We start from the raw sequence: 17,397 nt of genomic DNA, 5'->3' as shown, positions 1-17,397 counted from the left end.
GATATGGCGAGCCTTCTTCCAACTCCTTGTTGTGACCATCAGCCTTTCCTCGGGCTATCATCCACAGTCAAACGGGCAAATGGAATGGAAGATTCACAAGCATCCTGCCAGTTACCGTATTCATCCTACATTTCACGTGTTATTACTCAAGCCTTATCATTCACCCAAGTCGGATTTCTCCACAGAGCCTGGCCCGTCAGAAGAGTTCCCTGTTCCATCCCTAGAGATTGATCTACTCAGTCCATATGATCCTCGACTCCCGGCGCCGTAGAAGATTGTGAGGGGTATGGCCCAGAGATATGGCCCCTGATGACATATTGGACCCCAAGCTCCTCACCAGATTTCACCAGGAGCATCCCAGTCAGCAGGCTCTGTTAGGCAGAGGCAGACCACAATGGCGACAAAGTTTTCAGTCCCCGGGAGCGGACTGTGGAGGGGGGTACTGTCATGGAATCGCTAGACTCTCACCTCCCTCATTTTACTCACCTGTGTGTCAATAAACACGTTGTTCATTTATATGCCATCCGCGAGTGGTTCTGTGACTAAGACCAACAACCAAAGATATTGATGTTCCAGCATTGAATAACAGAATTTGAAGAGTTTGGTTTCAAAATTAGATAACTCTGTTCCTAAAGTTGATAAAAAATTATGTTTATATTATGTTATATATACATTTTTATTGTGTTAGTTAGCTGTATTTTTTTTTGTTATTATGGCTTAAATAAAAAACAACCAACTGCAGTTTGATTTATATTAATTGGAATTCACGATAAAAAAAATATTCTACAAAAAGGGGTCCTTACAACGAAAAAAGTTTGAAAACCACTGCTTTAAATAACTTGAATCTCACTGGTCAATCCCAGAATCCATAAATCATTGAGCTCAAACATATACAGTATTCACCACTGTAATCTCCTACACTAGGCTGGTTGTAGCACTGGGTGGTCTTTTTCACATAATAACTCAATTCAATATTTCACAGGCATTTATTTATTTATTTTGAAGCCATGTTATAAGCAGAATGTACAGCCATCTAGCCATTACTGTAAAATATAACCCTTCAGGATTCAGAATCACTTCAGGGGTTCATTTAGTTATAATCACTGCTGACTGTACATGATTATTTTCTGATGATCTACTATAATCTGGAAAAATGCTTCTGAATGCGACTGCATACACATTGCTCCACTTTACTGACACTGTGTTCCTTGCACAAACCTGATGTATTCCCTTTTAACTGTTCCATCACCGTAATTACTTGGACTTGTCAGAGGCTATGTTCATCGCACATTGTGGTTTATGCTAATGTTGCGGTACATTCATTCAGGGCACTTTCCCATAATAGATTTGACAACAATGTGATGCCTGGTCAGTTGTATATACTGTATGTGCTCTGCTATGATCTATTTCTTAGTTGATAAACCTTTAAGACCTGATGAAAGCTTGCCATAATTACAAGCATAATGGGCTTCACAACTGAACAGCAATGATGCTATAGGGACCATGTCTTATGTTGTATAACCCACTTTGATCCATTATATATTTAAACTTTTAACCATTTATTGTTTGCGGTTTAATGGTTCGCCAACGAACCATTGCAATCTCGTGTGAAACAAAATTTCATTCAAAAATGTTTTCATTTTGTGACAGAGATGAACTCATATCATGTAATGAGAAATCAAGGTGTGACCATTGGAGAAAACACTGATAATAACAGTTTTGCATTTTGTTTCGTATAATACAGCTTTAAAATAACAAAAACAACAATCAGAATCAATAATGTGTGGAAAAAAAACCCTCAACGCATTACAATGTGAAATGTAGAAATGTTCCATTCCGAAAAGTATTTTATCATTATTTGATAAAGTACAGCAAGATAATTTAACTTGCTAAAATTAAAACTTTGAAAATGTTTCTGTTCATTGAAATCAAATAAAGTACTTACCTAAAAATTATTGAGAAAAACTGTTAAAAATTTATAATAAGAAATATTTTCGAAAATAAAGCGAAAATAAAAATTAATTTGTCTTATACTGCAAGATGACCAAATAAACAAATAAGTTCCAAAATACGTGACTAAAATATCACAAAGCATGTACAAAAATTGCGAGAACTAAAATTAACATAAAAATAAAAGTTATTTAAATAAAGATAAAATTATATAAAAGTAATATTAAACTATAATACCTCTGCAATACAGTCATAACAATGTAAAATATAAAAAAGTGCTATTGATTTTCTGTAAAACAAAATTACAAAAAGAAAAACATTTATTTGGGGAAAACATGTTTAACTCAAATAACAATAAAAGTGCAAGGATGAAAAACAAATAATCAATATTTTTCATAAACAGGTCCCACAGACCCAAACACCACACAAAGGTTTAAAATGCTCCTGACTCTATACTGCATACATATTGCCCCAAAATAGCATTTTGTGAAAACATCAAAATTCAGCTTTCTCACACATATACAATAGTCTCTCACCCTGGTCGAGCGCAATCTCATCTGCTTTAATAGAACTATCAAAATGTGCTCTGCGTGGGATGCACAGGCGGACCGGAGACTCGAAGCACATTATAACAGGTTATCTGCCACTCAGCCATGAGAGCGTCCACACATGTAAAGGTCAGCGCTTAATAAGTATGCACACTCACTGCGATGAAGACCAAGCGAATACACCCTTCATCGAATGGGGCCAAAGAGGTATGCCCAACGCTCTTATTATTAATAGGCTTCCATTTTCTGATCTTTCATCCTTTTCTGCTTGACTTCTGCATGGGCTTTGATGGAATGCTATCATTGGTCAGTTTAAGAAGCTTGGCCAGGGCCTGTAATTTAATTGGTTCTCTTCACAGCAGCCCTGGGCTGCTTGGTTGGGTTTGATGTTCTACACATCACTTCATCATCTACACTTAATTTCTATTGCAGCTTCATACTAGCTCACTTAGGCAGTAATATTTGTCAATAATGCGGTGGGCTGCTTCTTCTAAGTGGCAATTTCCTGTTTTAATGAAAGTGAGGGCTTAATCAATTTATATTCTGCCAGACCACCGAAGAATCCAACATGCTGCGTGCCATGTGCGCTCTGAAACGTTGCAGTTCTCTGAATATGCATGCGCACACAAATATGCCTGCACACATGCCTGTTTATTTCATATTTCAATGTGTTATCTTTGCTGAGCCTGCGGGAGGTCTGAAGATGTTAACGCAACACAACGGCTCTAAACCCCATCAGGTTTGAGCTTGTTTGGGCACTCCGTTGAACATGAGAGGGATTCACCTGAATGTCACTTTGAGTAAGGCTCTAAACAATCTAAAGGCCCTGTTTCACAGACACGGTTTAGCTTAAGCCAGGACTGTGTTGAATTAAGATATTTATGTCGCTTTTATAAAAATGCCTTAGAAGAAAACATTACTGGTGTGCATCTCGAGACGAAACAATGGCACTGATATATTTTAAGATATTTCTGTTATATTCAGTTAAGACAGGTCACACATTCATTTTATTCTGGGACAAGCCTTGAGCCTTGTCTGTGAAACCGGGCCATAATGTTTTACTTAATCACTACTGTCCTTATGAAACCTCACATATTTCATGAGTTTTGAAATCTTTGCTGTTTTCTGAGGTGAATAAAATAAATCATTGCCTAGACCATCTGCGGAAATCGAATGATTTAAAGAACAGCACGCTGTCACTCAAACTAATTGAATGGCAAAATCCCAAGAAAAAATACGTCTCTGTTCATAGGAACATACTATTAAAGGAACAGTTGTGGCAAAAATGAACTTTCTGCCATCATTTACCCACCCTTAAGTTGTTCCAAATTAGCTGAACACTAAGATTGATATATGGAAGAATGATTGTTAACAGTTGTTGGCCACCATTGACTACCATAGTAGGAACAATTGTTTTCCTACTTCTGTCGAACAAAAAAGACGACATTTTAAAGAATGTAGGAAAGCAAACAGATCTGGGGCACTTTTGACTACTATTGTCATTTTTCCTACTATGGACCAATGGTGGCCAAGCGCTGTTTGGTTATAAGCATTCTTCCAAATATATTTCACTGTGTTCATCAGAACAAAGACATTTCTACAGATTTGGATGACTGAATTTTTCATTTTGAGCGAACTATCCTTTTAAGGCCAAGTAACAACAAAGTTCCCATCCATTTAAAATAGCTGTACATGATTCAAACGTATAAACTCCAATAATACAGTAGCAAGCATATTGTTATTTAAGTATTAGAATTATGAGTACCATTCCTTTTTAACCATTTGTCATAAAATCAATGTCATAGCTTTCCTGTAGAGCATGGCGTTAACAATGCCAAGGTCATGGGTTCAATCCCAGGGGATGGCACATACTTAGAAACAAATGTATAAGATAATGCAATGTAAGTCGCTTTGGGTAAAAGCGTCTGGCAAATGCATAAATGTAAAATCCCTGATAAACGTAACAAAGGTCATGGTTGCTGAAAAATGACTGACTCACAACATTTCCACTCCAACATGAAAGGTATTTTATTCTTTGTAATGTGCATTATTAAGCAGTGCTGCCTCCTTTGGCGCCTCTTTATGAAAAGCTGTTTGTTACACCTTTACATGTACAGTAGTAAATTACAGTATTACTCATATGACACAAAGTTTATTACAGTGTGTGTACAGAAGTAAAGCAACAAATCCATTTACCGTTACGCGTCTACAAAGGAAAACATTAATAATGCCTAATGGCCTGCATTATGTACTGCTTTAAATATATATTTATATAGTGAAACTGAAAAATGCTCCCATTAGTTTAGACCGATATTACAGAAAAAAATTTCCAAGGGCAAAAGTCGAGCATGAGCGAAAATTCTCGCTGTGGTGACTGACAGCATATCTACAGTAGAACTACACGGTAAAACCCACCACAATTTCAAGCATACAACCACCAAGGTCGAAAGGGTTTTTCACATATACAAGTATAGATCTGATTTTGATTGGAAGTGTGACATTCAGTCATACTACTTTGGAGAGCTTCAAGCAAATTGATGCAAAGAGATGACCCCGTTCTTTTAGTGAAATGTCAGATAGTTTAACCGAACAGCCAATCCCTGCACACCGTCGTGTGATTAGAGCAATGCTCTGATTGTCATATATCCGAGCAATAATGAGAAAGTATATGCACATTGTAATACGGCTAAAATAAATGTGGAAATTCCAGCGTTATGCAAAGGACATTTTCAGTCAAAACCAGAAACATTTATTCTCATAGAATGTATTTATGACTATTCTCTTGTTTATTATATCTTTTTTATTTTACTAAACTTTTGATGATAGACTCCACTGATGAGGAATATGGACCGTTGTGGATCTGACAATTCCGTTGTGGATGTGAAAAAACTATGGGTATGAGTATTTAAACCATTGAAAAAATCGCCATCTGACCTATCCGTATTTAAAAAAATGTCAGTCAAAACTTTTTTCATCTTAAGGTTGACATTTGCACGAAGTCCATTCCCATTCAATTTCCACACTCCCGCAAACATCAGTCTACGGTCCACCATTCAGACCTTCATTCGGATCATATTAAATTACTCGGATAAAAGAGATGCACGGTTCCTGCCACATGCACGTCAACTGTGAGAGGGCTTTTCTCTCTACTCACCCTCCTTTGATGAAATCGAGGAACGTCGACTCAGATTCCACCGAAAACGAGAGCAGTGTCACCTGCGTGAAAAACAGATCAAAAGAGACAACTGATTTACCACAACAAAAGTATGAGCACATTCTTTATTGCATGTGTCACATGATGCTGGCAGTCGACAATTCTGTAATGTCAGAAATTGTCTTAATATACGTTTTCGTTGCTGGTGGCACTGATGAGGCAGTGAATGATGTGGGCGCTGGGCCCTCGGGAGGCGATGTTTTCAGCCTGATCTCGTAATACAGTGCAATAAAGCAAGGTTTGGCACAGCCATCAATCAAAGCGGGATGCTGATATCACATTAACGCTGTTGCACTACAAATTCCTACTTTCATATTCTCTTCCCACCCACTTACACGTGCCTACAGTATACAAACCCAGAGGACATTTTTATTGCTCAGATGTTACTCTTTCATTGCTTAGGAGAATTAATGGAGTTTATGGTTGTGTTCAATTTTAAATCAACAACGTTGTCTCACGCGCTTCTTATAAAATAGGCTGATTGTTCACGCGCTGCAGGATTAGAAAAATACTTTTGATAGCAGACATCGGTACAGATAGCAAATCTGACTAAATAGTTGGGTCAAGAATTCGTACTTTCTAGAAAGTACAGTATTAATGTAGAAGTATGTTTGGTAGTGTACTACCTCAATACTACATCAGACTTAATTGGCCCCTATTTCATAAGTTTACTGCTAGTGAACTTATAGATAAACTCATAGTCTAATAGCATATCTTTTAGTTTATGAAAGTACACTTTGAAGTATACTCTCAGTATACTACTAGTTCTACTAGAACTACTAATTTATTGAATATGTCACCCAAAAAACGATCCCTGTTGACTTTCCATAGAAGAGATTAAACTTGTATGATGAATAAGGTATTTGAAGTAAAAGATCGGCTTTAGGTTACGTCAAGAATACTGTAAAAGTACATAAAACATTGACTCAAAGCGTACTTTCTTATTTTTAGTTTAAAGGTGTGTTCACATATGGCACCTTTGGTAAGATTGAAACGAACTCACTCTGATGCGATTGCTCTATTCATGTGCTTTATTTGAGGAAATGTGAGGGCTGCCATCCCTGGTGCGCACCAAACGAGCGGATAGAGACCTCTAAAAATATGTTCTCGGTCCACCTCCAAAAGAACTTTGCTACAGTATGGTTCGATTGAATTGTGAATACAACACGGACCAAAGGCATCTAAAGGAACGAAAAACAGGAAGCAGTAACAAGATGTGACCCTTAAAATCAAGTGATTTAGTCATGTAGAAAAGAGTGTTTAGTAGATCTGCGCATTTGTGTGTAACAAGGAATTCCTGTCGCTGTTTTGACTGCTTTAACAAGGTCTTTGTGAGTTATCGGATTGGAAAACCTACCTATAATGCACACGCATACAATGAGGATGTATAACCCAGCACACAGCATTCTTTCGGATGTCCAATAAGTCCAGTAACAAAATAGACAACACAAAAGCTGTCCGGTCACGTTGGGACATTAAACTCATGTCTCGGGTTCGGTATCTTTAGGTTCGCTGTTAAATTGCCAGTGTAAACGCTAAGCAAACCAGGACTACATTTATTTTTTCCTTCTTTTGTCTGAACCCAAATCACAAAGAGAATCAAACTACAAATTTGGACACTAATAGCACTTTATTTGATAGGGATTGTTGAGATCTCCTCCTGAAACGGTACAGCAGACAAACATTATCCAGTCAAGTTTCCCTGTAGGAATATCTGTGATGCAAAAGACTATTGGAATGTTCACAGCTGCGTTACTTCTGGTTAATGTTTGCGCCTTGGGTGGGTTATTTTCCCAATTTAGACGTCAAGCTCTGCTATTTCTTGATTACAGTGAGCCACACGCACGAGGGCTTAAACACAAGGTTTATAAGAACCTGCCAAAGGAAACCAGTGTGTCCGAGCAGCTACAAAGAATAGCTCTCTCTTGTTTTAATTAGAAAGCGTATAAGAGGAGATACTCATCACTGTAGGAAGACAGCTGAAAGCCACTGTGCATGTCTTCCCTTTTCCCATCACACAATTAAACACAGGAAACAAGTGTAATTAAAGCTTCAGCATGCATGCGAGCGCATTCTCAGACGTACGCATGCTTGCATGCACGCTCACATCTGTAAAGCATGTTTAATAAGCTTATCTTCCACTCACCGTGCCTGAATTTACATATTTCTTCTTCTTCATCTTCTTTTTCGAATTCACCACCTATAAACAGGAGAGGGAAGCCCCAGAAAAATGTATCACAATGTAAAAATGAACATGATTGTTATATTTCAGTCGCTTGCCCATGCTTTTATCTGCCCCGACACATGTCGGGTGATGCATTCCTTTAAGTCTTTATGACATTTTTCACACTGCACATGAATTTGATTTTTATTTATTCATATAATGACATGAGCATCTTCACAGTGCTAAAAGCCTACTCATATAGCGGCTGTCAGAGTGAAATGGGCGGACAGGAAACTGGGAATTTTGCCTCCGCTCACGTCTATCATGACATCTCGCCGGGTTGCTGAACTCGATGGATGAGAGAAGACAAGCTACGGAGACATGTCATGCATTCATGCATATTGCGTCCAAAACCACTGACTCTCATTCACTACTCACTATAAAGTGAATATATCACACAGTTCACTATGAGGCATTCTGACGGGCTACATTCCGACAGTTAAGATTGAATCAGATTTTAATCCACTATATCAGATTTTAATACTGTATGGATGTGGTTTGGTTTGGTTTGGGTTGTTTGGTGTTTTGGCATGCTTTTGAAATGGACATGCCAAAGAAAGTCATTTTTGCTCATAGTCTATTAGATCCTAATAAATATAGCTTGGGTCCCTCCTTGAATCCATTTCATCATCTGCCAGGCAAATAATACACTTATGCATATGGAAGATGCTTTTATCCAAAGCGCCTAACATTGCATTATACCATAGATTTTTTGTTTCTAATCTTGTAAGAGAACATCTGTCTTAAACGATTGAAAGTATGACTATATCGTACCAGATATGCATTGAATATTCAGGATCAGAGGCTACTGTTTAAATGTATAACCCAGTGTACGAGCAAGTAAAATTGATGCTTGCCTTAGCAAACACCACCAATCATTTTCCTCCCTGACCAATGTGAAGTACAATGATACCATAGTAATGAAGCTTGGCAAGAACTGTTGGATAAACCATTCGTATTGTTGTCTGAAAGGAGCTGGGTAGAGAGATGCGGTCAAGATCATTGTCTCTACGATACAGAATGACAGTGGGAAAGTATCCGCACGAGGAAGACAGATAATGATGCTTAAATCAACACAAATGAAAGTGGAGCCCTTCAGATGACCCCTTAGTTCTAAAGGGTGAAGTACAGAAGAAAGAGCCAGCAGACCCCCGGTCGCCCCATTCATCTCAAAACACAAAGCAATCAAGGACTCAAATAGACTCTTGGTGCTGAGAAGGATGTAGGGATCTGGAGATGAAAGAGTTTGAGAAAACGTTCAGTGTGGTCTCATGACCTACCACCCCAGGTTGTAAAAGAGTAGGAATGTATAAGATGTAAATGTCAAAGCTGTTTAAAGTATAAAAAGGTCATGTACTGTAATAAAACGCTTATTACACTGTAATTACACTAAGCACCTAACAGCCTGTTTTCTCCGGAAGCATCGTCAAACCAAATCTCATCCGAGGTCACTTAACAGGCTTGGTGTTTTTGAAGCATATGTGTACACAACTACTGTGTATTTACTTCAAACGAGATCAAATTAATGTATCATCTGCCCAGAACGCACAGCTCCCAACAAACATCATTTTGCTACGCTACTGCGTCTTTTTCCACAAAAGGTTTTTAATAATGTGTTGGTGAACATCAACACATTCATAATAGGAGCTGAGGGAAAATCAGTGTAAATATTCACATTTCTACAAATGTTCTTAAAGTAATCCCTATTTGCATGCGTCCAACTGTACTGTCAAGACATTTTATGTTTGAGAAAACAAAGAGATGTTTGTATACCCAGAACACTGCATGGGGATGGGGATTGGAGGGAATGTTGGCAGCAAGATTACAGACTTAAGCAATAAAAATAACCAAAATTAAGAGTTAGAAACATAAAATGGAATGCATTTAACTTTAATGCATAGAATATTTTTAAGGCATCTGAATGATCAATAACTTTCATATTGAATTAAAACACTGAAGGTTGAAAAGATTGTTGATCATGATTTATGATTTGGCTGAAAAAGATTACGGCACCTGTCACAAGGTTTTGTTCAATTTGAACCTTGACATTTTTTGCTCTTCTTTACTTTCCTTATATTTAAAAGCAGCCAGGATATTCTGTAAAATAACTTTAATAACTTTTCTTAGAAAGAAAACGTTTACCGCAGTGAGCGTAGAGGGTAGAGGAAACCATGTAGCATTATCTCACCTCGTATACATTGAACTGGCTCTGACCTCGGGCTAGTTCTCTGTAGCTGGTGGTGAATTCACCGATGAAATCGTGGCTAAAAGGTGAGAAGATTCACAGGTGAGACAACACCTTTTTCATTTTTTGTTATAATAAAGGGATAGTTCATCCAAAAATGAAAATTCTGTCATCATTTACTCACCCTCAAGTTGTTCCAAAAGGAGAAATGTCTTTGTTGTGATGAACACAGAGAAAGATATTTGGAAGAATGCATGTAACCAAACAGGTGTTGGACACCATTGACTACTAATTGTACAGATTTGGAACAACTTGAGGTTGAGTAAATGATGACAGAATTTTGTATTTTGGTTGAACTGTCTCTTCCACATTTAGACAAACCATACAAAGAACCGGTTGTCTTACCTGCCATCACGGTCCCAATCGTACACTTCCACTTTGATTGTTCTACAAGACAACAACAAAAAAATGGGGTGTGTTTGACAAATCATTTTATTATTTAGCACTTTGAAACAGCAAAGTTGACTAAATAAATCAAATGGGTTAAATTTGTTGATTCAGAGGAATTTCTTCAGCTATTTGTTTAAAACATTGAAGCTTGTTCGACTCGCGTTGATTGGTCTCTTGCTGCTAGCGGCTAAATTGAGTCATCAGTCACAATTAAAACAGAAACAGTGCCGGTCGGTGAGCGCGTCCTGTAGCAGGTGTTTACTCAACGGCTTAAAACAACAAAATTGACTGAAAAATGCTAGCTACTGCCCATATTAATGAGGATGAAGCATACGCTCCTGAAGCTAGCTCATTAGCACGATTTGTGTTTGTGCACTGAGACGCATTTCAGAAAGCATTGCAGCTCTGCTAGCACAAATGCGTTCCTGTTTACATCCATCCAGAACTCCCACACAAATCATTACAACCATTTATGAGAAAAAGTCAAAATTTTTATGACAACTAGAGTGTTTGCAGAATAAAAGTACAAATTTATGTTCTTGAGTGCCCGCATTGGTTTTGCTGTCTTCATGTTGACTTACAAAGAAGCTAAACACTGAGCTTTAATCACTGAAATGATCCAATGATACCATTAATTTGTGCAGCGAGAAGTTGAGGTGGTAACCGCTTCACTGAATCAGCAAAACAAAGCCTGTTATAAAATGTTTGAGAGGTGAACAATAAATTCTGATAAAAATGTCACAGTTTCGCATTGTTGCAAAGCAGCTTTAAATGTATTTTAGTAGAGAAAGCAATGACAGACAGTTATGTGTCATGATTCTCTTGGTCTAGAGGCAGGATCATGACAGAGCCTCATGTTTTGTGTGGAGAGATATTTTTTGGCCCTTATGGCTTGCCATGTACTCTCACCGGTCTCTTCTCTGTTCCTGTCCTCTCGTTCCCTCGTTATTGCTGTTAATTATTTCATGCCCCACACCTGTTCCCCTGTTGATTTGTTCCCTAATTTATTGCCCCTTTGTCTTCTGTCCTGTGCTTGTTCATTGTGTCTTTCTAGTCTAGTCTAGTCCATGTTAAAAGTTAATTTCCGTCTTGTTAAAGTGTAGTTTGTATTAGTCCATTCCAGTCTTGCCTTTTTATCATATTCCCCTGTTTTGTTATCTTACCCCCTTGTGGGTTTTGTTTTATTATTAATGTCTTGTGTTAACCCCTTACCCGCTGTCTGCGCCTGGGTCCTCTGTCCTTGTCTCACCACCCCGATCATGACAGTTATGTATAATACACAACAAAGAAGTGCAATTTCTTTCAATAAGATCTACATTGTTTTACAACACTATGTTTTTATTATATTATATTAGATTTTTTTATTCAACCACCTAGTTTATTTAAAATATATATATATATAGAATGACTCGTGTAAGGAAATGATTTATGGTACATTATGATTTGCATTTTCAACACAAAAGTTAACCTCTGGTCCAAATCACCTTTACTGCACGAAAAAGCATCTCCTTTTGTGTTTAGAAGTAAGAACTTTAATTTCCCACAAAATCGCACCCCACAGATTAATTTACAAATCATTTTCCTAAGCGTACATTTGTGAATTGGGGTATGGTAGGAAAACCCCTTTGGTGAACTTTCTGAATAACCTTTTTTAGTCTGTTTATTTGGGCCTTTTTTTAAATGTGGCCTTGTAAATAAATGCTTTGAAAATATCATCACTATGTGAGTGCCCGGACGTTGAATCTTTTTTCGTTTACTAGCAAGAATCCACTATTCCTAGATTCTTACTCCTTCTGGGGAACACACAGTTATTCAAAAAAGAAATGCGAGTACCCAACATGCTCTCTAATTGGTCTCCTTTCTCAATAATACTAAAGAATACAGTACAATGAGCATAAGCGATACATTGTTAAAGCAAAACCTGACCCATTTGTAAAGGTTTTGAGGCCAACACAAAAAGTGCTGGTTGTTTCTACAACTTTCTTTCACCAACACGCACTCGTAGGCAAAAAGTTTAGCCAACCTCACCAGTTAAAATGCACACCCCTCTGAAGCGAATGCAAAAACACAATCTCCTGTAGTCGAGGAAGTAAGGCATCAAAAACGCGCTCCCTTCGCGGGATTGTGGGCGGCTGCATCTTTTGACGTTCGTTATCTTCAAAGTATTGAGTCAGCACCTCTCTGTGCGTCTATCACCTGTGTGTCATGTTCTTTGACAGTAGGAGAGTGCAGCTGCCGCAACGGATCCCTAGGCATCTGTCTATCAAACCTCACAACAGAAGAGAAGAAAATAGATTGCGCTCTGAGCCCCAACTGCGACGAGATGCAGGCTGGAGGTACAATCCATGGCTGTTTTTTTATTCCCATGCACTGACCTCAAACCTGACTGTTGATTTAGAGTTTCTGCTTGCTGCGGGCGCGAACATTTGAGGGCGTGAAAACCCATTGTGTGGGATTGAAAATCCACGGCAGATGTAAACAACGCAAAACTGTTGCAGTGTCTTGGTGAAATATTTATATATTTATATTTATATATTTATAAAGTCTGTATGACAGCCATTGTATGCCGGAGAAAGATTTAAAGCGAAAATCTAAATCCTCTGACAATTTCTAAACTTTTGTAGTATGTTTTACTAAGATAAAACGAAGCATGTTGCTTCCCTGCAGTTTATTCTTAGTCTAAAAGAAGAACATCTGTGATTCGTTTCCTTAGTCACACTTATTAATAGAGATGAAAATAAAACAGCAGCAATGCTTGGAGGAGTGTTCCTCTTTAGTCTTGGAATGGATGCACGCTGACATCTATTTTAATGGCCTCGGTAGCTGTAATTTGTCACCCTCTTAATAAATGACACAGGCGATGAATTGAGGGTGTTCTCTTTGGAAACTTTAACATGAGGGACTGCCCTGATCTCTGTGTATAAAGTCAATAACCACCTGCAGTGCTATCACAGCTTGTAACATTCAGTCAGAATATGTTTTGTGTATACCCAAACTATCCTGCTTTTTATTCCCTGCTGATCCCTCATGATCCATTTGGTCTGTCAAAAATATTGCAGAGTTGGAGTAGGATGAGCCAGAAAAGAGAATAAGAGGAGCTTAAAGCTCTCGAATGTTTATAAGCACAATGGCCAGTCAAAAGATTTGGAGTTTCAGAATGCTCTTCTAGTTTAAAAGTAAAATGTGAGTTGCTTAAACAAACAGAGTGATGTTTGACTGAGCTACAGTATGTACAGAGCCGTATGCATACCGTATTCATATCTATACATTAAACAGCACACACCGCCTCTTTAAGAAACCGCCCCAGAAAAAAAGCATAAATTGTAGATGTAGTCCACGTCTCTTGAATGCAGGCACCATGAAATGTTGTCAAAGGCTTCATGCTTCTTGATTTTGCATGGCATGCACCGCATTTCTGTAGCGTATTGCAGCGTGGTGCCTGTCATGAAAGATTAACCCTGGAGAGCAGCCGGAGCGCACAAAGGTAGGAGCCTCCCAAGAACTAAATTAATTTGACACACGGTTCTGGTTCCCCGAGCTGACTGGTAACAACAGGGAGGCGAATTATGCTCTATCAGATGTGTGAGGGGATGAGCAGATCAAACATATGCAGTAAGTGCCTGTACCAAGTATATGCATGTGCACAATTGACTACATTTACATGCACCTTCATAATGCGGTTAGAATGAGAAATTGGCAATATTGCCATTAAACATGATTTAAACCTGACCCATATTTTGGTCTAAATAATGTCATTAACCTCATTATCATAGTAAGAAAAATCGTAGTACCATATGTTACGCATGCCGATTTTAATCGCAATAAGATGGCATGTAAACATGTTAATCGCATCTCTTTCATTCTGATCAAAGTTCGCATGTGTTTGTATCCGCACCTTGATCGCAAATTCATAGTGAACACGACATGAAGCTTTACTACATTATTTCATACACTTGCATTAATTTGTAGAAAATGAAAACTGGAGAAACAGGTGAAAATAATAGAAGGTCTTTTATCAGAGTTTGCATGTGTCTTGTCAGGCTGTTGGATGGCTTTGTCACACCTGAGGTTTGATTTTGTTGAAATTCAACAGACACTTGAATACTGAGTAAATCATTTTTGGAACGATCTTCCAAGGGTCTATACATAGAAGACATTCGAGTATCTAAATGAACAGAGGAAGGGATGAAAAACAGTTTTAATAAAAAAACTAAGTTTTTTGGATAACATCCCTGATACATACAGTAGAAGTGCCTATGTACAGACACACCCATATAGAAATGATGTCTTTAGAGCCCTACAGCCGTTTAATTTCAGAATGACAGGTGTTGCAGTATGTGCGTGTTATGTGTTACCTGTCATAGTCGCCGTTGCAGAGAGCTCTGACTGGGATGGTAAATGGCTGCCAAACAGGGTTTAATGTGTTCTTCACCACTTCTGTCTTATGGCAGATTGTAAACCTTCACGTTGAGAGAAGGAAGACACACAGGGAAGACGTGAAGATGAGACACAACTCTGATCAGACGCAACTGACATCAGCCACCTGCTCTGCTCATCTCATGACTGTCAAACTGACTGACAACCCATATGGACAGTACATTCACAACGCTGCTTTATTATCTGCCTGGTTAGTGAAGTATAAGATTAGTTTATCACTAAACTGTCTGTGATTTTTGAACATCACCTTGGCTTTCTATTCATATGCCTCACGCTGTAAAGGACAGATCTCTCTCTCTCTATATATTATATATAAATATTTATAGTGAGCATTTCGCCCAAGGAGGACCAAAAGTCTACACATCTTTCAAAGTTTAAAATTGCATTTAAGATTAATTATCTCACTACAAACAGTAACATCCTTCCCTTTTACAAACACAAATTATTTAACGTTTGCTAATGAGCGCCTTCATCGGAGCCTGAGAGCATCATTAAAGCACTCCAAACCTGTTTTTAAGCAACATCTGACTCATCCAAAGCCTCTGCAGAGACTTTTCAGCCGCTGAGCATTTTTACTCTCGAAAACAAAATGGAAAAGTACATCACAGCACTTGAAAGCATGAATCCATGGTCACTTAAGTAAAGAAGCTTTCATGGGGCAATCTGGGTAATACCAGTATAGAAGGTCTTTTCCTGTTCCTCTGCACACAGACAGAGAGCCATTTTCGGCCCATATGTGTCTCTGGAGAGATGTTTTGTCAGACTCACAGTATGAGGGTAGGTGCTTTGAAACATAGGAAATATAATTTTACAGATCATAAGATGGCTGCACGAAGCCGTAGTATTGTTTAGATTTATTCTGTAATCCAAAATCTGCATTCTCTAATCACTTGTGAACATATTGTGAAGAAATTTGACCTCCCCTCGACAAAATTCAGACCATGTTGAAATTTTGGGTCGCAGTGTCTGCCCTTATTATGGCCTTCTCATGAAGAACCAATAGGAGCACAGCAATTGATAACGTTTACGGATAACAGATTATGAGTTAAAGAAAAACATTTATTTAAAGTCAAATGTAGTGAGTTTACTCTTAAAACAAACTAAAAAGACTTAAATAAATTAGAATCAAGTAGTTACGTTTTCTTACCCTATCATAATATATTTTTACTTGTTTTAAGCATCCACTTAAGCATCCACTGCTTTTAGAAATATATTTTGCTTTCCGAGTAAATATATCTTAATTTAAAATGTTTTGATATTTGTACTGGAAACAAAGACAAAAATAGAAAAATGTTTTGGAGTCTACTTAATGCAATACTATAGTTCACATTATTTACATAAGACATGAGACACTTACGTGCCGTCTTCGTTACTCCTGTAGAAGACCATGAATGGATCGGATTTCCCGAAAAAGTCCTTTTTATCCAGTTTGTTGGCACAAAGCTGCATTGTAGCGCTGTCCTACAAAGAAACAACAAAAAGTCCTCAATTTTATTTTCTTGTGTTGTCAGAAAAAACAAAAACCGCAATGCATGAAGCATTTTAATAACAATGCAGAGAGAATACTTTTCTCCACACTTTCATCTAACTCCTCGGGGAGAACAGGAGGCTCATTAAAACTACATCTTGTAGATACAAACCCGCAAAAAATGAAAGAAAACAAGTAATGAAGTCTGAACAAAGACTCAAAGATTTGAGTTCTGTTCAGTGCCGCAGCTGAACGATGTAGGAAAATGTCAAGAATCCGTCTGAAAAGCAAAGGTTATATCTCTCAGCGTTCCGGTCTGAGGTCAGCTTCTGCAAAACTGTCATGATGATCGTTTTGAAAATATCTATATAAAGCAGTGGTAGATTAGACATTTCATGCAACGGGTTGATCATTATGGACATGAATCAGATTGCACATTCAGTGTGGAAAATATGCTAAATTCAAGCATGTAGGATTTGAGGATTTTTCTTTTTTTAGATTTGAAATCTATATAAGTTATACAGTGCATTGCAGAGATATTTATAATGGTGAGTAATGTAGACGCTGGCTGGAAATCTAAGGGCTTTTATTTGGACTCAGCAGTACAAGCCGCTGGTGAAACAGTTCAGTATCTAAATGCTCCTGTGAGTACAACACGATCCTGTTATAAATTGCGGCCTGTTCTCCTCACCGCAGTGCTGTTGCCACTTGTGCCCCAGAGGTGTGGCAATGCAGTTAGATGTGTTGCTCACTGACAGTCACGTGACTGCACGTTTTAAACGCTCATTCCTTTCTAGAAGAGACTACTGAGAGTCATTGCAACCATGAAATGCAGCTGAAAGGTTAACAAACAGCCTATAATGTGAAACATTCTTCTAAATACCGTATAGGTAAATCATGGCTGATCTACACTCTTTAAAA

At 38.0% G+C, this 17,397-nt stretch overlaps 1 protein-coding gene across 1 annotated transcript in view; it reads right to left on the bottom strand.

Moving 5' to 3' along the window:
- Positions 1-17,397, bottom strand: part of cpne5b (copine Vb) — a 100,562-nt gene that overhangs the window by 18,555 nt on the left and 64,610 nt on the right. The window contains exons 8-13 of the mRNA XM_079482728.1: positions 16,366-16,469; positions 14,927-15,031; positions 10,527-10,568; positions 10,125-10,200; positions 7,859-7,912; positions 5,653-5,714 (exon numbers count right to left, since the gene is read on the bottom strand). Of these exons, the coding sequence (XP_079338854.1) occupies positions 5,653-5,714; positions 7,859-7,912; positions 10,125-10,200; positions 10,527-10,568; positions 14,927-15,031; positions 16,366-16,469 (443 nt within the window). The remainder of the gene's footprint in view (positions 1-5,652; positions 5,715-7,858; positions 7,913-10,124; positions 10,201-10,526; positions 10,569-14,926; positions 15,032-16,365; positions 16,470-17,397) is intronic.

Source organism: Barbatula barbatula, assembly GCF_947034865.1.
Source record: "Barbatula barbatula genome assembly, chromosome: 20".
Lineage (NCBI taxonomy): Eukaryota > Metazoa > Chordata > Actinopteri > Cypriniformes > Nemacheilidae > Barbatula > Barbatula barbatula.
Note: the sequence above shows the minus strand (reverse complement) of the source record. Positions and strands in the feature narration are given on the sequence as shown.